This window comes from Mytilus galloprovincialis, chromosome 8 (assembly GCF_965363235.1).
Source record: "Mytilus galloprovincialis chromosome 8, xbMytGall1.hap1.1, whole genome shotgun sequence".
In the NCBI taxonomy this organism is placed as follows: domain Eukaryota; kingdom Metazoa; phylum Mollusca; class Bivalvia; order Mytilida; family Mytilidae; genus Mytilus; species Mytilus galloprovincialis.
In genome coordinates, this window is record NC_134845.1 from 37,830,516 (window position 1) to 37,857,095 (window position 26,580).

General features: G+C 30.6%; 1 protein-coding gene across 7 annotated transcripts in view; it reads left to right on the top strand.

Annotated features, from left to right (window-relative positions):
- The window catches only part of LOC143041864 (uncharacterized), a 92,663-nt gene that overhangs the window by 16,845 nt on the left and 49,238 nt on the right, over positions 1-26,580 (top strand). For 3 of the 7 annotated variants that reach the window (XM_076213985.1, XM_076213983.1, XM_076213981.1), the window contains 2 exons: positions 22,166-22,312; positions 23,954-24,227. In XM_076213985.1, coding sequence (XP_076070100.1) covers positions 22,166-22,312; positions 23,954-24,227 — 421 coding nt within the window. Of the gene's footprint in view, positions 1-3,425; positions 3,489-3,536; positions 3,713-6,394; positions 6,617-20,024; positions 20,319-22,165; positions 22,313-23,953; positions 24,228-26,580 lie in introns of those variants that run through there. The other 4 variants (XM_076213982.1, XM_076213986.1, XM_076213984.1 and 1 more) reach the window with 4 other exon arrangements.

Sequence of the window (26,580 nt, forward strand, 5' to 3'; positions counted from 1 at the left end):
AATGAATTTCCTTCTTATAACATTTTTTTATTATGTGAAACAATTATTTTGTGTAATTTTAAATTAGTATCTCGGAGAATTTTATCCATTCAGGATTACCATAGGAAGGATACAGTTTGATATTACATGTAGGTTTGGAGGAAGGATCAATATATTGAACAGGAAAATGTGTATCTACACAATAACAGTGGTGTCCACAAAATACAATAATAATATGGCAAGTTTTCCTCCTGCTAGGGATGTATGTAGGAAGATACCACATAACTACTATGATTTAAGATAAAAGCAGTTGTTGTTTTTAGTATTAAATAACACTTGATCAATTTCATGTATTTGGTTTCTGGCTGGATTCACCTTCGCCAGAAACTGGGGCCCTTGTTGGGTAAGTTATCTAAGTAGTTCAAGCCAAACAACACTAAAGTTGTGATCTCAATCCATGCAATTGTCAAAGATCTTCAGTTTTCCTGTTGGAGGTCTGTTGTTCTCTCTAGGAGCGCTGGCTTTCTCCACCAATAAAAACTGAAAACCGTGAAATACTCATAGCCAGTTAGGGACCGAGAGTGTTTTTAATCACCAATCAATTCACCAGGAACACCTAAACATTTGAAAGTTCGGAATGTGTAAATTTTATTTTTAAGAGCTTTTATTTGAATTTAACTTAAATTTTTTGAAAGAGGATTTTTTTAATGCATTCTGAGCTACTCCTTATTTTCAATGCATTTAAAGTCATTTTGTTGTAATAAGCATCAGTGCAGGAATGTTCCAATCAGTGATAACATTAGCTTAATTGTCAATACATCTTATTTCCAATTTTATGAATGAACTATTGCAGTGACAACATTCTATCTTTTACATTGATTAATGATTCATTGACAAAATACTGAGCTGAAGTTCAGAAAAGAAGACCTAATGGAACATGGAATATTGTATTTTATTTGATTTCTATAATCACCTGGCTTACATGTCAACTAAATACTCTAAGCTTAGGACACAGGGGATCAATTATTTAGTAAAAACTATATCTGTCTGATAGTTCTTCATATGAGATAGCTTTGAACGTCAGACTGATGCAGGCAGGCAGCAGACGGCATAATGCATGTCATGTTTGTGATTCACATAACTGGATTGATAAACATTTCACCAAACATAAGCCTTATCTATTGAATGCTGTATTTCTTTTTTTCAAAATAATTCATGAGACCATGCAATAACTGCTACTGTGAGAATGCTATTCCACCAATGATTAAAAGATGAAGAAAAAAAGTGATTTCTTAAAAGTTTTTAAGAGGTTTCAAAAGGAAAAAAGTGACTTTTATAGCTATACATACTGTTTGTAAATGAAAAAAAAGGTTTATTATAAGACACTTGAAATTTTGGTTGGCTTGGTTAGAGGAAACATGTGCATCTTATAAGGTCTTTATGCCCTCTAAGTTTAAACATCATTAATCTCAATGGAAGTGATGTAAAACTTTTATTTGCGGAGATATTTACATTTTACATATATGGTGTGAGTATCGTAAAAAATACTGTAGTAACTTTAAATTATCAGTCAGATAGTGGTTGAAACTGAACTCCATACATATACAGAGTTTAAAAGCCTTTTGCTGGAACATGATCCTTAAATATTTTACATTTAATATTTTAAGTTTTAATAACATTTTTTTCTTTAAAAAACTAGTTCAAAGCATTACATGTATTATGAAGAAATATTTCCTTAATTGCAGATAATTTTTCCTTTTTTACTAGATTGAAATCAATATCTTGAGAATTGTATGTGGTATTATAAAGGCATAAGATCTTCTTTCCTTTTTAATATTGTTTTAGTTTGTGCAGTTGTGTCACACATACATGCAAATGTTGCATATTTATCCATTATGAGTATAAAGAGATCTTGGGTGTATATAATCTGTCTGTTTCCTCAGAAAGGCGAATTTAACGAACAAAGAAAACATTTTCGTTGAGTTATTTTTATATCATAAATAGGGTAATACCCTTTTCAATTACATGTTTTGAAAGTGAGGAAATCTAAATCTCTGTTATTATCATAATTTGTGAGATCTCAAGCTATGGGATTTTTCTTGCCATGCAATTGATGTCTAATGATGCAGAACTTGGGAAATTAAACTTGAAAAAAAATCTAAAATTAATTCTATTGAAAGATATTTAAAGTTTCGTCACATCAGCAAACATTAAAGCGGTTGTAGCTAAATACTTAGTACTTAAATAAGGAAAATTATCAGTAGGACAGAGATCTACAAATCTGTCAAATAGATATCTCATGCTTACATAAGATTATACTTGCCATTGAATGACCATTTTTATTCTGCACAAAATTTTGGAAGATAAAGAGTATTTTAAAAATACTGTAGCAAAATCAATCAACATGACAAGATCTATACACAGCCAACAAACAAATGGAAGTTTTTAACGACCTTGACTGGCTTATACAGCCTTTGCACGGTCAGTTACACAGACAAAGTTATCAGTCAACTACTTATAGGAGTTATTGCCCTTGAGTGATAATTTTCTTCCTGTATTAGCAGAAATGATCAGCAGGTTATAAGATATACTTTGAAGGAGGCAACATGGACTGAATTATCCTTATAGCATTATTTTGCCCTTGAATGATGAATTTTTCTCATAGAAGTGGTTTTTTTTTTTGCAGAAACTAGTAGATAGAGGGAAATTGAAAAGCAAAAAAAAAATAGCATTTCCTATGTTGTGTCTTTGGTATTATTGTTTGTCTGTTTGTCTTTTTCTTTTTTAGCCAGTGGCGATCTCCTTGTAAATGAACTTACCAATGTGGATCATGATTTTAAGTAGGGCACAGGACTGCTTCGTTTTGGTCAAAAAGATCTAGTTTAGGGTTTAGGATCCAGGTCGGTTCAGTCACTTGGATTCACTTGATTGAAGGAAAAATTTTAAAAGTACCTACAGTTGTAAAAAGTATTTCATTTAATCAATACATCAAATTCTACTCTAAAATATTGAAACACAATTTAACTCAATTATTAATATAAAATAAATATTTAAATTTCTAAACTTTATGTGCAAATTTTACCAGAAATATCATGGGAAATGATTTGATGCACGTAATTAAAGTTCCTATTTTCAAAAGCTTGACTGTAATTGAGCTTAGTTAAATGAGCATTTGAAGTTTGAAGCAATGATGCATCTGAAGTTATATATTTAAAGTTTTAAATATGGGATTTATATGATGACACAGTTTTACAACTCCTTTTAAAGATAGAAATATATAATAAAAGTTTATTGATATTGGACTGGTAAATGTTTAAGTGATTGGTGGGTGTGCCCTAAGGTAGCAAATGATAACTTACATGTTAGAGGAGTTTTTGTTGACTAGAAGATGAGTCCATGTTGTATCATATTAGATGAAAACTGAACCTTGAGTGAAGTCATGCGGGACATTCATAATATTCATGACATTTTTTGGTGATTTTGACAGATTATATTTGCCTATGTGTCAGGTCAGATTGGGTATACTAGTAGTAGCATTATACATAAGAATTTGGGATATGTAAGAAAGTTGTTTGGATTTTTACCTGTGCAAAATATTATTTGATTTGTGACTTTTTGTTGAATTGTTACGATTATAAACAAGTGTAAGATTTTCCCAGGATATTTTTCATTTACCTGAGGGTTTTAAAGACTGGGAAATATAGTGATTGGATAAGGAGTATCACTTCTAAAGGTAAGAGCCAAGTTAAATATGACATCGCATTTTTTAATCTATTGTTTAAATTAATGTAATTTGCATGCAGCCAAGGTCTGCTAAACAATGCATTTATTTTCAAGGCCATGTCTGTGAGCAGTATTGTACTTTAAATTTAGATGTGACAGAAAACTTTTTTTTATCTCTTTTCTTTTTATTTTGGCTTGAGTCTACTTATTTTTAACTAAAAATTATGACTTGAAGTCTTTCACCAATTAAATGAAGAAAGTGCTCACACATATTATTCAGTACTTAGTACACTGGTACCCTTATGGAAAATATATGCTTTTCTGTTACAAATCATGATGTATTGTTCTATGTGTACATGTTATGCTGCCCATCAAGGGCCCTTGATTGGAATAATAAAAATATAATAATAATATATGCTCTATGGCTCATAGTTGTGGTAACAGAGGGGATGTGACCTTTATCAGGACTCTGGGATCGGGTGTTTTTAAGCTTGAGATGTCAAGATTTAAATTTATTTATATTCGGGACCTCAGGATTTCGTGTTTTTAAGCCCAGGATTTCATGATCATGACCAATTTCTACCCCCCTCGTAGCAGTTATGGCTTTGTTGCCAATACATGTTGCAGCATCAATGCAGCTATAAAGCATATTTTGTATGCAAATTAGTTTTCTTGCACCATAATAGGGGCAATATTCTGGCATCATATTGAGGCACCAATGCAGATAATAGCCTATTTTGTATGCAAATTAGTTTTCTGAAACTATATGTTTACGATATTCCATGATCTTTTCCACATCAGAATACTTCCAAATCATACATGTTATGTAAGGTTTTCTCTCTTGATCATGTGTATGGATCTATATATTGGTTTGTCCATTACTTGTTGAATGTTGGTTCATTACCTTTACCAAAAGCTCATTTAGGGTGGGGAGGGGCAGGCCATTTTTGTTGGAAATATAAATTTGTTTGATTATGTAGAGAATCACTCAGGTATGATTGGAGCAGGCCCCCTACTGTGCAGTCTGTGCCCCCTTCCCTTTATGAAACTTTCTGGATCCACTCAGATGGCCATACATTTATGCAAATGTAGAGATATATAGTTATGATAAACCCTGGGCCAGTATCTAACCTAAAATAGAAATATAAAGTGTTGAACTTTTTTCAGGTCAGTTTTTAAGCTTACATACTTTGAAAGCTTTTCAACAAAAGATGAAACGTAAATATTTGAAGCTGTAAGGATAATAGGGGAATTTTTAAATGTTTGAACTCTTACTAGACTCTGCCAAATACGGGATACAGTTAGGTTTTTATCCTCTCTGTACATTATAGGGTCATTAAATAAGAGCACTTATTACTGTACATGTGTACTTTAAATTATGCTATGCAGTTAGAAAAATCAATTTACCTTATGAAGTTAGAAAAAAGTATAAACCAGTTAAATATCAAGGGTGCAATCGCTGCAGCCAACCGCAGACAAAATGACAAACAACTATGCATATTACATTACACAAAAAGCAGATTTTGTATCAGTCTGAGGCCCACTAAAAAGCAGAGTTCATGTGCTCTGGATTCACAATGTTTAAATTTTCAGTTGTGAAGCAAAAAATGCTCTTCATTTTTGGTATAGGACTGAATGCTAATGAATCCTTCCATAATGAAGTAAAATTATATATAATATGTGCTTAACATTGATGATTTTCAGTTAAACTTTTCTTACAAATTGTACTTTTCTAAAAGGATGGTTATTTTTTAAGGCATTTTAATTTACAGAGCCTTGAGGTTTTTTTTGCATAATTTGCATACTTTATATGATAAATGTATTTTGACATTAATTTTTGACATTTCAATGCATTTACTAATAATAGGATTGTATCATGGTTTTGTAAAACGTAATAGTAGAAAGATATTTGAAAGGAAGATCAAATTGTTTTTATTGCAAAGATCCTGTTATGAATAATAGCCTTAAAATAAAAATAGAATTTATAGTTGCGACGTAGAAATATTGAATATTCCAGTTTAAATCTTTCCATAGTTATAACCATGTCACATATATTACTTATGTTTACAAACATTTATTTTCTTATAATTATTAAGAAAAATAGATATTTAAAAATTAAGTGACTATGTATATATGACATAAGACACCCACATGACTCAGAGATGTGCTTCGGTGATTGTTTTTAGTCCCATATATTTCAATTTTGTAAAAGGTATATTCCCACCTTTGAAGTTGTTTAGTTTATTATTTGGCAACATTAAAAAGTATTGATTTAACTTATCTATGTTAAGGAAAACTTCTTTCAAGGTCACATTATCTGAGGTGTGATTAGACAACATGTACGTTCTGTGCGACAATTTTCTCTTCAGTTTTGTCTTAAAAAGTTTTCAAGGTCATTGTTTCTCTTGTAGTGTTGATAGAATTGTCTGTAAAGTTGTAAACCAAACAAATATTCCTGCGTTTTCTATTCTATTAAATACAAATAACTGTTATTAAAAAATGCATTCTTTTAGTTTGGATAATTTACGTAGTGCACTTTCTGTGCCACATTTTTTTCTTCAATTTCGTTTTTAAAAAGTTTTCAAGGTCATAGTTTCTCTTGGTGTATTATTGATAGATTTATCTGTAAACCACTCAAACATTCCTGTGTTTTGTACTATTATATATAGTAGAATCCTATAGAATACAAGACAGCTAAACAGCTATTGGGATTTAATTGTTTGCATGTAGCCAGTAATTTAAATATTTACTTAAAAGATCATCTTTTAAATAACTTGTGTATGGTTAATTTTGTGGGTGTATTATTGAAAACTATCTATGGTTCAAAGGTGGACATTTTGAAAAAGATGTAGATCTTATTTATCTATATAAGAATGCACTCATTTGTGCTGCTGGATTAGAACATGCAATGGAGGTAAATTAATACTGTTTTTGTCCATGTATTTATTATCTTTTCATTACAATACATGATAATTGAATGTTGCACTTTGCACCTAAGATTGAAGTCAATTTTCATTAGCAAAGATCTGCAAAGGCAGCTAATATTACATCTTAAGATTAATACACGAAATTGTTTGGAAAACTGTCTCAGCCTTTCCGATAGGGCTTTAAAGTGCATTTTAAATATATTCATGTCCTTTGATGAAATTGTTTCAATACATAGTTTTAATTTAGACAGATTTACAATTTGTGCAACAGAGCAAAAATCTATTTGTGGTTGGCCAGGTTGATCACTTTCAAGTGCATTTTTTTTTTTATAAAGATTGCTTATATTGACTGTAACAATATGCATGGACTTTAAAACTTATGTAATAAGTATACTCTTACATGCAGATTATACTAAAATAAGTTGCTTAGACAATTGTTCTTTGTTCAGCAGTTAATATACTGCTGTATAAGAACTTAAAGTAGAGGTATATAAGGACTTGCTGTATAAGAACTTAAAGTAGAGGTATATAAGGACTTTCTGTATAAGAACTTAAAGTAGAGGTATATAAGGACTTGCTGTATAAGAACTTAAAGTAGAGGTATATAAGGACTTGCTGTATAAGAACTTAAAGTAGAGGTATATACAGAGTCTTGTTGTATTAGAACTTAAAGTAGAGGTATATAGGGAGTCTTGTTGTATTAGAACTTAAAGTAGAGGTATATTAGAACTTAAAGTAGAGGTATATAAGGACTTGCTGTATTAGAACTTAAAGTAGAGGTATATAAGGACTTGCTGTATTAGAACTTAAAGTAGAGGTATATAAAGAGTCTTGTTGTATTAGAACTTAAAGTAGAGGTATATAAAGAGTCTTGTTGTATTGGAACTTAAAGTAGAGGTATATAAGGACTTGCTGCAAATGACCTTGTCAATGTGGGCTTATATTTTAAAATGCATCCAAAATATGAAGGGTAAATGCACAATATTCTATGCTCAAAAAAGTTTTTAAGCTAGCTGCTTAAGTGTCTACATGCAATAAGAATCTATACCTTATAAGTCTTGAAACTTTCAATTCCTATTTATCTATTTTGAAATAATTTGTCTGCAAGGTCTAGTAGTACCATGCAATTTATCTGTTTCTACTTAATTTATTAAAATGACCTTACTAAAGTTGCTGTATTTTTACAGTCAAAGAGCACATTAGGATTGAAATTATTTTCAGAAATATAAGATTATTTTCATTTGAACAAAAAAATACCTAACTATTCCTGGTCCATTTAAAATTTCATAACCTTTTACATGTTTTTTTTTGTCCAATGTATGAATATTCATATGTTAGACCAACAATAGTAGATAAAGCAATTTTGAGTTAAATTTTGTCATATTTATCCTAATTATGATATAAGTAAAGTATCTTTATTTGCTTAATATGTTCTAGCTTGTTTCTATCGCTGAGTTGACTGAAGAATTTGACACTATTTCACTTAACAATTTATCACCGAGTTGTAAAATCAGAATTTATATTCGTCTTATATGGACATCAATTAGATAGTTTTATTCACAAACAAATTGTCCCACCATCAATGGAGTTTAAATTAAACCATGATTGTAAATACATTTTTACAACCCCCTTTCAACCAGGATAGAGGTAAATTGTAAAGGTATAAATTATCACTTTTATTGTATTTCTGACTGGGTTTCTATTTATTATTGTATAAGAGGGTTTGACTTTTGAGTCATTACACATCTGCGGTGTACATGCATTTATATGAATAAAAGAGATGCATTAGGTACATTGCCAATGAGAGGTACAACAACACCAACATCTGTTTTTTAGGGTTTTAAAAGGAGATATATACAAACTTCTATAATTTAAAATGATGTGAAACATGAAATAAAAGTTTTTATTCTTGAAAGGTAACACTTCCACCTATTTGCTGAGCATTATAACATAATGGATCAGAAATAGTTAGAACTGGCAACTTAAATTTGCAAGAAAAATAACACAGTTTACTGTCCTCACTTTAGACTATTTTCAGTTTAACACAAAGACTTATTTTTTTACTTCAAACACATTCAAACATTTTAAAATAACATTGCAATCCATATCTATAATGCACATTTTGATAATCATTACATCTACTACATTGATTAAATTAGAGATTAAGAACTTGGTTAATTAGCCTTTGAAGCTAAAAATGTCTGTCCGTTTCAACCCTAAAAGGATTTACTTAACATCCACGGTATATTTTGACAATAGTATTTGAAGTATGCGTATCTGATTGTGTAAAACAGATAATTCTTTTATCTGTGAGGGTGTATAGATACGCTCGTGATAACAATGACCAAACAAATGGTTGTTTTATAGTCATGTGTAAATGTAATTTCTTTAGATTTAGGTTTTTTAAAGTCGTGTGCCTAGATGTGATTAGCTAAGATTTAGTTAGGATGATAATTGGAAAGTCTTTATATTCCTATGTCTCAAGTATTTGAGAAAAGTCAATGGTTTTGTCTGTACAGTGATGGGGTATGGTCAGGGAGGTTAGAGAAATTGTTGAACTGTGTACAAACAAGGTTTATTGCTACAGGCATTATAACTTTATATGATCTCACTGTACCATGGCAGACACATAGACACAAACATCAAAATAAATGTTTACTTTTACTGATATGTACATGTGTGGTCTGTTTGTAAAGGTACATTGCCTGATGAAGCATTTTAAGTTTATATGAGCATTTAACACAACAGTGTAAATAAATGAATATTAAAATAAAAAGATGTAAATGAGACATTACTCCATATTCCAAATGACACAGAAATTAATAACTATAAGTCACTGTACGGCCTCCAACAATGAGGGAAAAACCAACACTGTTTCCTCATAGTGCACTTAAGGCCCTAGCTATATGTTGCATATGAAGTTGGCACATAAATTATCCTTCATTAAGGACCATATATTTATGCATGTCTTACAAATATTGCAGTACCAAAAAGCTTTTAAATTGTCACTGTACAAGCTATTTTATTTGCTTTTGTTGAAATAAAATATCGTCAAATACAGGAAGGAAAATTAGCTTTTCACTTTAAGAAATTTAATAAGTTGAAAATCCTAACGAGGGAGTAATTATTTAAAGGAGCTATTTTGTTAATCATACTTTACTGGCTAAATTAAGGAAATGTAATATGCTGGACAGAATGGTACATACATTTAGAAGTAGAATAAAACTATAATTTTATCAAATGGTAGCATTTATAATATTAAAAGAAAAACAAACAAAATGTTAATAAAATACCGGGTAGTTTATATAGGCTATGAGCTGAAGAAATTTTAAGCAAACTGAAAATAAATGTTATACATGTAACAGGAAAATCTAAGTGCTTTCAATTGGGTGTTAATGTAAATTTTTAAAGCTCCCAAAATATGCAGTTGATAGAAATATTGAAGGTCATTCTTTTTAGGTCATTGTAGAGACCCACTTATAGTGAAAGATTAAAATCACTCACAATTGATGTAAATGTATTAAGATTCCTAATAATGATACATAATAAAGGCATTGAAAAGTATTATTTAGATGTAAGGGTTAAAAAGGATCATTTGATAGTCTCACTATTTCTTTTCTTTTTTGTGAGGATCACAAAAGAATTTACTGTAATAGATATATGGTTTGTGTACTTCTCTGTTTTTGCTTGCCAGATAAATTGACCTTGAGGGAAAATCATTGGTTGTTTGTTGTTTGCTTAATGCCTACAGCAGTGGCACAGGCACTTGTCTCACAATATATTAAGGTATATAGGAAATTTTTTTTTTGAGACAAGTGCCTGTGAGCAGTGGCACATATTTGATAATAGAAAATGCATGATGCACTGCACGAGGACCAAAGCCCAGGGGTTAAATTTTTGTTCAAAACTTTGTTAAAGTTGGTGCTTTAATAACCAAAGTTTTCAAATTTGGAGTACTACACATTAAAAAAATTATTAGGCTCTGAGTAAATGTTTTTTTCTACAGGGCATTTTGAAATAATCTGATATCTCATTATGTTCTTTTTGTGTATTTAGGGTAAACATTTGATGATTAATCTAAAGTTATTTATCCAGTTATGAAATGAAAGGTTTAATTTGTACTTTAGAGTGATTATACCACCTTATCAAAATATATAGATTTGTATGTCCATATATGTCAGTTACCACATGGTTTAGTGGATCCCTCCGAGGGGTATCTGAATGGTCTCATTATGACCTCAATGTAACATTAACGATCAGAGCCTACAGGTGTACATTCACATATGAGTGATAAATGTGTAGTCATACAGGAAAATGCCATAATAAAATAATATAGTATTTTTTAATTGATATCTGTGTAAAAATGACATGGACTAAAATTACGGTCAACAATTAACACAATTTAGTGATGTGTTCACATTAAATTTTCTAAGAAAGCCTGTTTCTTAGGCAGGATTTTGTTAAAGATGTTTATTCTCTTACTGAAAAAAGTTATGCGATGGTTAACCATACCATATCTACCTATAGTATATGTTTAGTAACTGTCCTTTATTACAGGAGAAGAGTCTGAGATTTTTAAAGGGGGCTGGGCCGGTTAACATTTCTGCAACCATTCATGTGCATGTCTTTGTAAGATTCAATACAGTTTAATTGGCAGAGACCAGAGGACTGGAAAAAAGATATATCAAAGATTTACTGACAGACCAGTTAAGAAAAAGGGGGAGAAATCAGAAGGGAGTGTTATTATTAAAGAGGAAATATTTCTCCAATTTGCATATTCCTGGTTACTAACTTTTCATGATAACAGTAAAATTTTAAGAGTAAAATAGGTTCAAATATCTCTTGGATTACAATGTACTTTGAAAATACAGGTAGTCCCTTTTAAAGGCATAAACATCTCCTTTTATGCCATGAAAGCTGTCTGTAAAATTGAGTTAAATTCTTCTGTGTAATTCAACTAATTGTATGTGCATATATATATGCAAATATCTAATAATATTTGTTGAATAATGTTTATGTAATGTGTTTTCTAACTGTCATAATAATTTACAACCCTCTAAACAAGCTTTCAGGGGTTTAATTGATGGACTTGTCACCAAGTTTTTTTTTCTTAGACATCATGACATCATGTGGGATTATATGATTACGAAACAGAATTCTAGGAAATTATCTCAGCTATGAACTTAGGATATAGTGTATTACAGTTTAAGAAGATTAAAGTAGGATTTTTAATGTAGAGCATCATTCTATTGTAACAGGGGGTAGACAAGAGGGGGGGGGGGGTTCTTAGGTTTGTACATCCCCCTTTTTTTTTTTGGACGATCAATGCATTTGAATCGGGACATATGGTTGGAACACCCCTTTATCCTTGGTTGGGAACCCCCTTTTGAAAATGGCGCGATCCGCCCATGTTAACTCTAGAAATATGTCAATGTAATTATGCATCAGTTAAGAAAATAGACAATCATTGTATTTATTAGCATATAACACATGATTACAATAAATATAAGTCAGAGTGTAGGTGTTCATCATCTACTTAAAGGTAATATATTATATAGGACTCATGGTTGTCTATTATACCACAAACACTTGTATATTGCTAAACTAAATACGTATATAAGATATGCTTTTTAAGGAATTTTAAAAAGAAAAAGATTGGTGCGCATTTGGAATTAGACTTGATTTGATATATAAGACCCCTTTATTTTTGATTTTTTCAATATCGATCACTAAAAAATCACAATCCTTGTTAAAATAGAACTGAAGTCAAAGAAATATAGAACATTGTTTTACTTTTTAGATAGACACCTCCTTCATAAGGTAAAATGTTATTGACCTGAAAATGATAATAGACCCAATAGAATTAAATTGGAGAGGAATTTTCAAACCCCAACATTTAAATCTCAATTATACATAAACAAAGTTGACAGAAAAGATAACCCACAGTGATAATCAATGGTCATTGAACAATTGGCCCGGTCAAGAGTACATGTTGAAATGATGTCAAACCTGTATTTTTATAGTCTGTAGTACAAGGGTATATTATCATAAGTATCAAAACTTTATCGTTTTCTATTGATCTGAGTTGTACATGTACATGTATTGTTCATATTTATGTTTTGTTCTCTTTTGAATGTTCAGTTGTAATTGTAACATAGGCCCGAGTATTAAATATGTCTATGTTTTGATTTTTACTTTCTTCAACGGTCAGTAACCTGAACCACTGGTCTATAACTTTGTTTTTATATAGAGGATACTCACCTTACATGATGCTATCTGATACTTTACTGGAATTTTAAGATTCACATAATCTGTGAACTGTACCAAACAGGTAAGGATAGTGACTTAGGTGTTATAAAGCCAAGAGAGGTGGAGAATCAGTATACTTAACCCTTTTCAAAGTTGATGTTATGATTTTTCATGAATCCTAATTTTTCTATTATGGATAAAAAAAAAAAAACGAGTGTGACTTCCTTAATGCTTATATGAAGACAAAAATCAGCTGAAAGTGCTAATTTAATTCAAAGAGATCAAATTCTTGTCCTCCTACATATGAAAAGAAAAATAATATCATGCATAATATTGGTGACTTCTTATAATAAAACTTCCATATTTTATGTACTCAAGTTTTTATTTCCATTGCATTGAATTTCAATTTCCATATTTTAAACTTTTTACTGGTGGAAATTTTCTACAAAATTTGAAAATGTATTTGAACATTTCAGTAAAACCTAAATCAACTCTAGTTTTAAGACTAAAATAAAATTCTAAAAGGGGCACCAGAAATAGACATATAAAATGCAGGTTTAGCTCATGGACAGCTCCTTATTTTGTTGAATTACCTTTATATATATGAAACAGTTCATTGCATTGATAACTACGACTTTCATTTTGGTCATGAAATCATATTTTAACCACTGAAGAATTAATATTTAATGGTATCTGATCATTAGATTAATAGTCTGACAGTCGTGTGGTTTGGAAAATTGACCAATAATTATGTGTTCTAATGGCATGGCAGGAAAAAGTCTATTTCTAATTCTTGGTGAATTGGTATTTTATTACTTACTCAGTTGGTATATGAGATGTGGATTGATTACAATGAAATCATATACTACCATTTTTACCAATTAAGATGAGTACATGACCTTGAACCTTGACCTTAAGCTAATTTTTTTTCTGCATCTAGTAGACCCTTCATTTTGCCAGAACTATGTTATCAAATTGAATAAAAAAAAAATAGAATAATGGTGAGGTTTTTTTTTTACTTTGCACACCATTGCCTCACAAAAAGGCTATGTACCATTAGTATCTTGACAGATTGATGACCTTGGCCTTTGATCTCAAGTATTAGGTAAACTTGTACAAAACTTTGTAGATCTTAAAACCATGTTTCAGTTTTCATGATATTCCGATATTGAATGGTCAAAGATAATTTAGAAAATTTGAAATCAGAGTGTACATTTAAAGTTGCTAGTGTTGAACAATGGACAAAAATGTGGAGGTTAATTGCTATTTTAGTGAATGCTATTGCAAATAATTAATTAACCTTCACTAAAAAAGTTTTTTATTACTAGTGATATTTGATTTTTAAAGTTTCCATAACATGAACTTTGTGTCATTATTGGACCTCTATTTTGTGACTTTGTCATAAGCAATAAATAGTTGATTAATATCAAAATATCTGTTGGAAATCATAAGTCTTCACCTTGGTTTTGTCCTATGTTGGGATATTTAATATGTGTACATGTAATACCATACTTTTATATTGATCCTCCATATGTCAACAAACTAGATAGATAATTTGTCTTTTATTGGCTCTATTTATCTGCTGATATCAAATGATATATGGTCAGTATCAGAGGGTCAAAAGGAGTCAGTCAATGTCAGGATGTATTAAATGGTATGTACTGTCATTCTGTGGGTTTTGAGGAGTCCATTTCTAATGGTCATTATCAATGAGGGGGTCGGACGATTGGGACTTTGGGATCAGATGTTCTTAAGCTCAGGATTTCTAGATTGTTCCTTTTAGGATCCGGGAATTCTTTTTTCGAATTTCGTGATGTCAGGATTTTAATTTCTTTAAATTCAGGACCTCTGGATTTCACGATTTCAAGTCCGGGATTTTGGGATCACCCCCCTCATCAAAGAGTCCTCAATATCTAGGTGTAAATCTTCTGTGGCCCTTCCAAGAAGGGGACAATATGCTACGTCTACTCTTGACGGTTGCTTTATCCAGCTGATACACTAGGTCCCCCACCAGTGATCCTTTTGACTACAACCTTCAGGTGAAAATTATGAGGTATTGTTGGACAGTCCAGCTCAGGGTAGGGGTCAGATGGAATTCGAACAGATATTAGCTCTGGGATAGAAATGACAAACAAAAAATGACTACGGGTATACCAAAGCATAATCTTGTTGATGACAACATTTGTAAAAAAAATGCTTTAAAAATTAGTGCTTGATATAACAGTTTTACTGTAACTCTTGTATACTTCCCTTGGTTTAGTGATTCCAGTACTTGGTCAATGCTGAACTAAACTAAGCCAACTCTTATATGAACAGTAATTTTAATATTAGGAAATAGTATCTTTAAGTAAATTGTAGTAATATACTTAAAAATACTATTTCATTTATCTTAGAATTAATCCGTCTGAAGCACAATTTAAGAATTGAACTTTTTTTTTTGGAATAATCATTTTCATGTTCCTTGTTTCCCACTCTTAAGGTGTCTTTAGTATTAAAAAAAAAGCAGGAAATTTAAGTTAAGTATTATAAAGGAATGTGAATCATTTGTTAAACTTAAATAAGTCATAAATTTTGAGGAAAGATCAAGTAACAATCCATAGTGAAAGGTTACATAGAAGTTTTGTAGAAAAGAAAAACAATGGGAATTTTTCAAATCATAAATATTATTTGACATTGTGACTGTTTTAGGTATGTATATTTATGATAATTTTCACAAATATTTTAAATTAGATGAATAAATTATTTTGTTTTGGTTGAAAGAAGGCTGATTTGTGAGTTAATAAAAAATTATCCTGGAAAAGTTTGAAATTTTTGATGTCCTAAATTGTCTTTTGAAAGGTTTTAAAACCAACTATGAGTCTTGAATGCTGTCAATATGATTTGTATGTTCCAATCTTATTTAAAGATTCATAATTGAACAAGTCATCAAAATATTTTTTTTACTGAATACTATAAATGTTCACATGTCAATATAGGCTTGTAGTCTGAGTCCAGAGATAAAAAATATAACATAGAAGAGACAGTTAATTGTTCCTCACATTTTAGCTCACCAGACCTGAAAGGTCAAGTGAGCTTTTCTCATCACTTGGTGTCTGTCGTCCGTCATCCGGCGTCTGTCGTCCGTAAACTTTTACAAAAATCTTCTCCTCTGAAACTACAACTTGGCCACAATCATCATTTTGGTATCTAGTTTAAAAATGTGTAGAGTGACCCGGCCAAATAACCAAGATGACCACCATGGCTAAAAATAGAACATAGTGGTAAAATGTAGATTTTGGCTTATAACTCTGAAACCAAAGCATTTAGAGCAAATTTGACGTAAGTAAAATTGTTTATCAGGTCAAGATCTATCTGCCCTGAAATTATCAGACAATCGGACAACCCACTGTTGGGTTGCTGCCCCCGAATTAGTAATTTTAAGGAAATTTTGCAGATTTTGGTTATTATTTTGAATATTATTATAGATAGAGATAAACTGTAAGTAGCAATAATGTTCAGCAAAATAAGATCTACAAATAAGTCAACATGACCAAAATTGTCAATTGACCCCTTAAGAAGTCATCACCATCACCAAAACACAATTTTGTCATGATTTTTTCGGTGTCCATTGTTTAATATGCACATAGACCAAGGTTAGCCACACAGGCTCTTGATAGCCTCTAGTTTATGTTCCTATCCTCTTTAAAAAGGTACTTAATTATGCTTACAGAAAAAATAAATTTTAAGATCAGCTTCAGTGAAAGTTTTAGCTCATTTATTATGTTCAGACATGACAAAATTATGTAAGTACTGAGAAGTTTGTTAAGGTTCACATTCTACATACAGTGCTTAATATACAAACCAAATTTGTTTCCTATTTCAGATACTTCATCTTTGAATCACATTTTGGTATTTTTAGGATTCCTCCCTATTTTACATAGAACTTAATGCTTTGACAAATCATTAAAAAAAGAAAAAATCTAATTAACATGAAACATACATGATATACCGGTACTATAATTGACTTACCATTAAATCACTTATGAGAATAAATTAAAAGGATAACACAGTTTTAAAATAGAGTGAAGGTTTAATGAAACATAAAAAAAAACTATTATATTGCAACATGTTGGTTTGTTTTTAAATTTTAAGTTAAGAAAAACTGCCAACCTGACCTAGACTTATAATAGTCCATCATCATGGCACTTTGTTAGGCTTACATAGACTTTCTTTGGATGTTTTTGTAATGTTTTTTGTTGGTTTTTTAATTTTTTTTTGTGATTAAATATTGTCTGTTGCCTTCTTATGAAAACATATGATGTCTTTTGCTAGTTTTAAGAAAGGTGAAACAACCAAATATTTTACAAAAACTATATAGAACAACTTTGATCTAATATATAGAACATGACCCAAAATACATTTAAAGTGGGTTAAGTTAAAAATAGAATAAAGCTCAGCAGGATACCCTACATAGATGTATATTATTTATTTGACTTGGTTTTTTTCTCATTGCACTTTAAGGTTTCACCTCTTTTTTGAGTTCAAGTTAAGAAAGAGTTGTTTCCCTTGCAGCCATACATTTTAAAATAACTTGCAAAGTTGTTAAGACATTTTATTTTAATTTAAGTGTTTCTCAGACCTAAACTTTTTTGATGCTTATATCCTGTTCATACAAAATGTTCACTATAATGATCTCATATTAGTACTGGGAATATACTGTTAATTCCCATGTGAAAGAAAAAGTTGCATCTTATGATTAATCTCAGGGTTATAAATGACCATTCAATAATTCGACATTCACAGTAATTGTGTTTGAATTGTACGTATTGTGATGCCAATACAGGATTTTTTAAAGGGCAGCCAGTCAGACTTGTATAAGTCTATGCTTTAACCATAAGTAGCTGCCCCCTCCCCCTCCCCTGCAACCTGGCCAAGATATCTCAATCACAGGGTGTATCTGGAAGTAAAGTCACAATTTAGTGTGCACACATCAAGAGAATTGTAGTTTTTTGTATACTCTTGCTTTTGTATAAGAATAATCAATCTACCTAAAGTTACAAATTGATTTAAAATGTATGCAATGCACTTTCCTGAAAACTCCTTAAGTTTCAACTCAGAGTTATAACAATATTGATTTTTTTTCAGTTTCTAATGTACTCTAATTTTTTAAACAGGGGGAGGGGGTGTTCTAACTATATGTCCCCATTGAAGTGCAATGATCGTCAAAAAAAGGGGGGTTTCATACCCCCAGACCCCCTGGATCTGCCACTGTTAAATATTTCTGGTTAGAATTTACTTTGTCTGAATATTAGAGTTACCTGAAGAGATTCTGTTTATATCTTCAATTATTAGGTCTTTTTTTTAATATGAGCCAACAGCTGGTTAGCACAGTATTTTATCCATCTTGAACTAAATATACTAGAAGCTTAAAAAAATAAATATAAATTCAAAAGATGTTATCATTTACAAATCTTGCTTTGGTCCAGAAGTAACTGAATCACATACATGTACCAGTACATAAGTATAATTTTGATTGAAATTAAATATGTAAGAAAGAGTAACTTATATTTTTAAGAGATTTATTAATTTAAATTTATAAGATATAACTTTTTCAATATGTAATAAGATCTGATCCTGATAGAATTTCATAAATAAGAAATTTATGTAACAGTAGTCTGGGTGTTTTATTTCATGCAAACAATATTTAATCCATGAAATTTAGACATAAAAGATCATTGTTAAAAAGTCACACTTTAGTCAGGGAAAAACCCAAATGTAATGCAATACTTTAAAGTCTTTATATATAGGCATCCTAGATATACAACTTGGGGATTTAAAATAAAGTCAACTTTATGATATGTTGGTTATCTCTTTAATAATTGAAGAATTCTACTCCAGATATTTTACTCTCAAAGTTACCAAACTTACTATTAAAGTCGGTCAAGACTCTCACTTTATGATTTTGGATTGAAGATAAAATTTACTTCTATACTTACTATCCAAAAGGAAAAAAACACAGAAAAACAAATAGAGAGAGGGAGCTGGCATAAGAGAGTTTTCATAATTTTATTGATTCACAGATTGTAAGTTGCTTAATTAAAGTCCAGCATCAAATATTTGATGCACATTCAATACAAAAACAAGTTAGTCACTTAATGTTATTTGATAGGACCATAATGGATTGTTAAAAGTAAGCAACATTTATTAGCAATCAATAGATGGGAATGGAAAACTTAAGATAAACTGGCAGATTTAGTCACTGTAAAAGAAGACTTTAATGTGAATTTGAGCAGGACTTGGAAAAATTCCCAAAAAAATAAAATTTCTTCCCTGTCAAATACCTTTGAGACCTTCACCCCATGAACTTTTGATAAACACTTTGTTTATTTGGATAGCAAAAAACTCTTAAAAGTTGTTATTTTTTAGATAATGTTCTTCTTTATCTGTGTTCAATTGAAATTTAGATCTATATAAATATTGTTTTAAAATTTAATGGTATTTTAATGCTTCTCTTCAGTAAAAAAGGTCTCAAATATCAACATAACAAACATATACTATATTTATATTATGTTTGTTTCATGTATCTTGTCAACGAAGATTGACAGACAGGGACAATAGCATATTCTGCTGACCAGAGATGGACAAACTTGCATACTATATATCTGGACATATTTTCACACTTGTTAATGTAAGGGGGGATATTAATTTGTCCGTAAATATGAATGTTATGACTGACTAATGAGGAAGAATACTTTTCCCACTGACAGGTAAAAAGGGGCCAGTATTAAGGAAATTAAATATTTTGAATATATTGTTGTATTATAAAATAGCCTTAAACATTTGGTAAGTCCAGAACCAGTCTTATTCACCATAAACTACAACATCAATAAAATTATTGATCATTGTTTAAAATTATCTATTTCTTTTGTAAAACCTGATTAGCTTGTTATTCATTGTAAACAATATCCCCTATGGGACCTCCAGGTAAGAATCAGGTGTACCAGAGGTCATATGTCAAGAAGATGTGTCTTAAATTGATCAGTTTGATTAGAAAATTGCCAATTGATTGTAAACATTTGCAATCCTTTAAAACCTAAACATGGTCAGACACTTCATGAATTTTGTATCAGGTTTACTCATATAAGTCATGTGAGCGTCTATTTATAGATAAATGATTAATCATCTTCATGATTATTTGTTTAAAATACTGAGAGGGGTGTGTTTATGATTGATTCTGAAAATAATTCTGAAGATAGCAGTATTATTCACAAGATATTGTACAATTGGAGTTTTTCTATTTTTAACTGGACCTAGATATTATGTGACAGTTTGTTTATTAATATACAAGAAGAAAAAAAATAAATATTTGTATAATCATTTTAGTTTTGTGGACTTATTCTTCATTCAAAATCATCATACTTTGTGACATTTGTGGATTTTGAATACCCAAAAAACAACGTGGTAAGGTCATAAATTAATATGCTATGATACTGTAATACGATAGGATTTGTCATCAGAATCAATAATACATAAAACACTATGTTCTCAGTAATATGATTATTTAGAATGAGTTTGTCATTGATAGTGTTTAAAACATCTGTCACAAGTCCTGCAGATACAACTCTGTGATTGCTGTCTGTTTGTTTATATCAAACTATTTATTTATTATTTCTCTGGTATTTGTTTTCAATTATGCAAATTATGCAAATGACTTGTCATGTAATATTTAAGTATACAAAGAGAGTAACATCACAATTGAATTGCATGTGTGACAATTAGGTAATATTCCAGACAAACATGTCATACTAATTTGAGTTGGTATGTAAACAATCCTAGGTTTGAACCATATATATATATATCATATGATGCATTCTTAGACCATGGAAGTATTATATTGACTTATATAATACTCCCATGCTTAAACCAAGTAGACTTGAATACTGGAATTTTATTAAGTAAATGTCTGGACCTCCAAATTGGTCACCAATTGTATCAAGGCTAAATTTTATTGTATATGTTCCTTGAATGCATTGAAAAGGGCATCAAAAAAAGTTTGAAAATAATGCAGCCAAGTATCTCTAAATCTATACCCTTCTAAATGGGTCATAAAACATAAAGTTAGAATCAGTTACAACTTTAAACAATCTTATTTTCCCCAAAGTCATTTACAATTATGCAATTTTCTTAAGTAGAAAAACAATGTGAATATGTCATTCTTAAACCTAAGAATCCCTTTATATAATATATGTCAACAAAGTTATAACATTGCAAAATATAAATCCATGACCAAAAAGTCATTACAGTAAGGGCTAATATACTGCAAAAAAGTGTCCATGAAAAAAAAGTTTATAGTTTAAAAAAATGCTCAGCTATTACTTGCATGCATGATCCCAATAAATATTATTTTAAGACACCACTAGATGGATCATTATATACATTAATAGCAAACATAGGAAACACCCTGATTGTCAATAGTGTTCATAATATAATAATCAATGATATTTCTGAAGTGCAAAATTCAGACCTAATCTAGTTTTGAGTTTTGCCAAGTTATTGTCAAGTTTAGTTATAAATATGATGGTCTGACTATAACAGTTTATCTTAGTACAGGGCTGCAGGCCAAGGATGAACTTCCTATTGTGTCAGTTAGAAGTGTCTAGGATGTTGATAGGTTCAGATATAAGGTCAATTTGTACTGACTGCCTCAGTTTGAGATGGTATAAATGACCTAAGTCAGATATAAGGCCAATTTGTACTGACTGCCGCTGTTTAAGATGATATAAATGACCTTTGTGTAACCTTGATAATAATAATGTAGCCGTGGAAACATTTATCTGTTTCTGTATGCACCTTCAAGACACCCCCCTTTTTTACATGGAATTAATCTGTATCTTTATTATCTAAGTGTCATTTTTTCACCACATTCTGTATCCAAAAGAGCAAGTATCAGAGCTTTATTGACAAGCCTTTGCCTCTTTGTATCCGTCATAGTCAGTTTTGATATTAGTTCAAATCACAGAAAAGAAATAAACAATTTTGATCCCTGTATCTCTTTTGTGTATGTTGGGATCCAGCATATTTGAAAATGGGAGTTCCAACCATATGTCCCAATTCAATTGCATTGATCATAAAAAAAGAGGGGGTAGTTTCTCCAGGATCCGCCACTAAATTGGCGCCAATGATGGAATAGGACCTCTAAGACCATACTTCAATAGGCAGTTTCTAATAACAATATTGTATGATAACATTTCAAATGCATGACTTATTGGAAAGGATTTAATATTAATTCCTGTGTTTTTGTTTTTTAGATGATGGTCGATGTGTTACCAACAGAGGTTGAGGATTTTCACCTCTCCTCTCCATTCTTGTCATCTGACTCTGAGACGGAGGATGATTCCAATGGTTCTTACAGATACAACTTGGACAGTGACACAGATATGTCTCCTGAATGTCTGGTAGGCTTAATAGTGAAAAATAATATTTTCTTGAGATACCAATTTATATTTTGCATTTTACTGTTAGATGTAAACCACAAAAAAGTAAATGTACAAGGTTTACTAAAGCTTTTTGTTACTTTTGATATAAGCACAGGCATAAACTACCATAATTATGTTACCTCAAAACAGCTTCTTTTTCAAAATTACAGTAGCTCACTCTGGTTCCCACAAAGATAAATGAACCCATATTACATGTACATGCATTATTGAAAAAAAGTTATTTTTTGAACACAAAGAGCTACATATAATTCTGTTTGGTAAGAGTGTGGATTTTAAAGTGAGAGTGTCAGGGGCATGCACTGCTACAAACAAAAAACTAGAAAAAACCTTTTAACTGAAACTTTTTGATTTCAAAAAACATGTTGCTCACTTTTTCCTTTAATCAAGATTCATTATATTTTTTGGTCAAAGGGAAATAATCAATACAAAATATCTCTGACCCATTTCATTTTACACTGATTTCTTTTTGACATGAATGTGCAGCAAAATTGAAAATGATGTATATAAAAAGAATTATTCTTCAGTGGAAACCTTCACAAAACCTTTTGGTTAGATTATTATAATATGCTAAAATTGAACAGTTTTTCCATTTTTCATTTGGAATGTGTATGAGAAATTTAGACAAAAAGCTACATTTCAATATTGGTGTTAAAAAATGAGTACTATAAAAAATTGAAAAATGCTTGTATTTGGTAAAATAAAACCAGTTATGTTCTAGGAAAACAACCACATCATTCGTATCATCTATGATCAGTTTTGTTCTGGGAAATCAACATTGTTGTTGGTGGAAACAGCTGATGATTACAGATAACTTCTATCTGTCCAAACTCATACACCACACATTATAGCCTTCATAGCATTTTCTAATATATACAATTTATGTTAGTTTTATCTATATTGGAGGTCTTCACCTGTAACAGTAACAGTTTATCAATTAAGTCTTAATTGTGATTCTCAATCAAAACATATACCGGTATATATTATATATATAATAGATGAAATATGGTAACAATTTGCTTTCTTTGGAAGTACAGCTATATACGGTGGAACTTTATGCCATTAAAAAACTAAAGGGAGAATGATTAAATGTCTATTTATTAAGAATGGTATTTAAGCACCATTCTAAACCAATAAAAAAACTTAAATTCAAGTAAGACTTTTAGAGTTATCTCCCATGTCACAATTTGTACTTTAGTCCAAAAATGCTGAAAGGGATAAATATTTTTCTATATATATATTAAATTTTGAAAGATTAAAAATACCACACTACAGCAATAGATTTCTCAAAGTCGAGATTTTAATGTGTATTACAAGTAATTTGAGTAAAATTTCTTCCTAGACCATTTTTCGGGGATAAATCTTGACTGTTACTTGTGTTAACCTTAATCTTTTCCTGTGAATTATTACTTCAAAGGTTATCTTTTGTGTAAAATCCATGTAACAGTCAATGATTGACCTTTGGTGGAAAAAATATTAGTCATTGTTAGTATCTCTGAGAACAAACCACCCCCTTTTTTTATTTTTTTTGTAAAATATTTTACATTAAAGCCCCATTCTTCTCTCAAAAACTTGAATTAAAACAATAATTTTTCATTGTAGACTGGTCCCTCTGTCATTGTGGTGACGGAACCAGAAATACTATCAGATCTCAATATCAACAAGCTTCATGCTTTCACCGATGATGACGAGTGTAACCTTGACCTTGATGAAGAGAACAGTAAATGTGCCAAGTTTTATGAAGAATGGCGAGTAGACTGTCAGGTTAATGAGAGAGTGTTCACAGATTCTGATTGTTCAGACAGCGAGGATGAAGCAATCTATGTAAGGCCCAAGAAACCAAGGAAGCGAGTTAGATGGAGGAAAAATGTTTTTTGTAAGTATTACAATTATATATTATAACTAGTTTAGTAACAATGAGTTTGACCAATATTAATGTGCAGAAAGCTTTTTAGGCCATTTGCAGGTTTGTAGTGAGAAGAGAAACTACAGTTTTGTCAGTGGTTATTTAGATTGATTGATTGTTGTTAGCCGTACATCAATGTTAAGGTTTATACTATTTGTTAAGAAGGTTATCTCGAATTTGAAGTCTAATGATGTTTTTAAATATTTATAGTAAAGAGGTCATGGATGATATGTTTAAACATTACTACTTGTCCCACGTAGGGAGCCTCCTCATTTGATTGTTTTCATTTGTATAACGTAGAATATTTGACCTTCAAATAATTTGGTTATGATGGCACAATTTTGGTAGTACATGTATCTGCTAAATTGATCCCAAACTTAACTTGACCATTGCCTTTTGTTGAACACATTATTCGTACCTCTAGATGGCATTTTGTCTTTCATCATGCTAGTTTGCTGTCTCATTGAAACATACATGTACATTGTAATACTTTAATATCTCCCTTTATTTACATGAGCAAATTCATATGATCTACTAGATTGTAAGTTTAGTGTAAGAATGGGTTTTACCCTATGTATATTTTTATATTTTTAATGTGGTTAATTTATTGGTGTATGGAACCAAAGAGCCCAAAGCAAATGATTGGCCTTGACAGTAAACTTAAGCTGGTAGCTGACATAGTTTCTGTCATATTTATAATTTAAGTGTCACTTGTCATTTTTTAAATGACCAGCGTGTGTTTTACAATACTTCTTCAATAAGTGCTGCATTTAGATGTTGACCACTGGAACAAATCTAGTGGTACTCAGACATTCACCAATGGAACACCATGAATGAGCTCTAAATCAATGAGTTGAGATATTTCTGCATGTATTACTCGCATTATGTAATTTAGGTTAAAGTATAAGTCTTTGACTACATTTCAATAAAGTACAGTCTGATCTGTTGAGTATTATACAATTATCTTTACCAAACTGTAGGATATGTTCCTAGATGAATGATTACAGTTAAAAATTGGCTAAAAAAAACACCCTAAATTTGTTACAAAAAAATATTTATTAGAATTTGAACATTAATTTTTTAAATAGTTTCATGTATAAATATATATATTTTTTTCTAAGTATCATATAGATGTCTCTTCCTGGATTAATGTCCTGTAGAAGCCAAAGGTCAAAGTCACTTGCCTGAAAATGTGTACCATTTTTTTTTTGGATAAGGAGAGGTTGCATAAATTAGCCCTTAGATTGATTGATTTCAATAATTTTCATATAGAATAATAAAAACCAATACATGTTTATGCATTAGCAATCTAAATAATTCAATCAGGTTTTGATAAGCCAAATTATTTATTCTGTTTAAACTGTTAATTAAGCATTGTTGGTAGCTTTAGATGTATACAATGATTATGAAAGTGAACCAGTGGTACATGTATTATGGTTGAACACATGAAATATTTGACACTGGCCATTTTTAAAATAAGAAGCAAACAATCAAATATCTATATTTTTTTTTATAAAAAGATAGTGCATAGGCGGATCCAGGGGGGGGGCCCTGGGGGGCCCGGGACCCCCCCCTTTTGTGGGAAAAATTTGGTTGATTATATAGGGAATCATTGAAGCATGACTGGAGCGGGCCCCCCCTTAGGAAAAGTTCTGGATCCGCCACTGTAGTGCAAATGAGTCAGAGATACACATTCCTGTATCAATCAATATAATGGTAGGCCAATGTTATTGTAAACTAAAACAATTTCAACAAAGTTTGGAAATATTTTAGATTTTCATCATCAGCCACACTTATAATATGTATACATATAGACCCATTGTAGAACATGATGTTTATTAGAACAGGCAGAGAAATGTAATAATTGAAACACCTTTTTAAAGTCATATAGTTCTATTTTAATGTTAGTCAACACTGCCCTAACATGTACCCCTTAAGTTTTTATTAATGAAAATAGTTTTACACAATGTAGACCTTTTTTGATTGACCTCATGACATTAAGGTCAAAATTTACAAAGAAGTTTCATATCTCTAGCGCCTTTGCATCTTTCTTCAGGAATTACTACGCAAAAGCAATACACAAAAGACAAGCATTACTAATCTTTAATTTATATTAGTATAAAATATAAGCATCGTTTTATCTTTTATATAAAGCATTGGTAAATACTTGATTCTTAATATTTAGGTCAAATTAGTGTATTGGATACACGTTATTTTGGGAACTTTGTTGTATAGAATTTCATTTCCGGCTTCTGCAAGTAAACACGCGGAGGCCTGTTTGTTCAATGAAACATGGAAAGAACAGAGAAGAAACGAAGTTTAG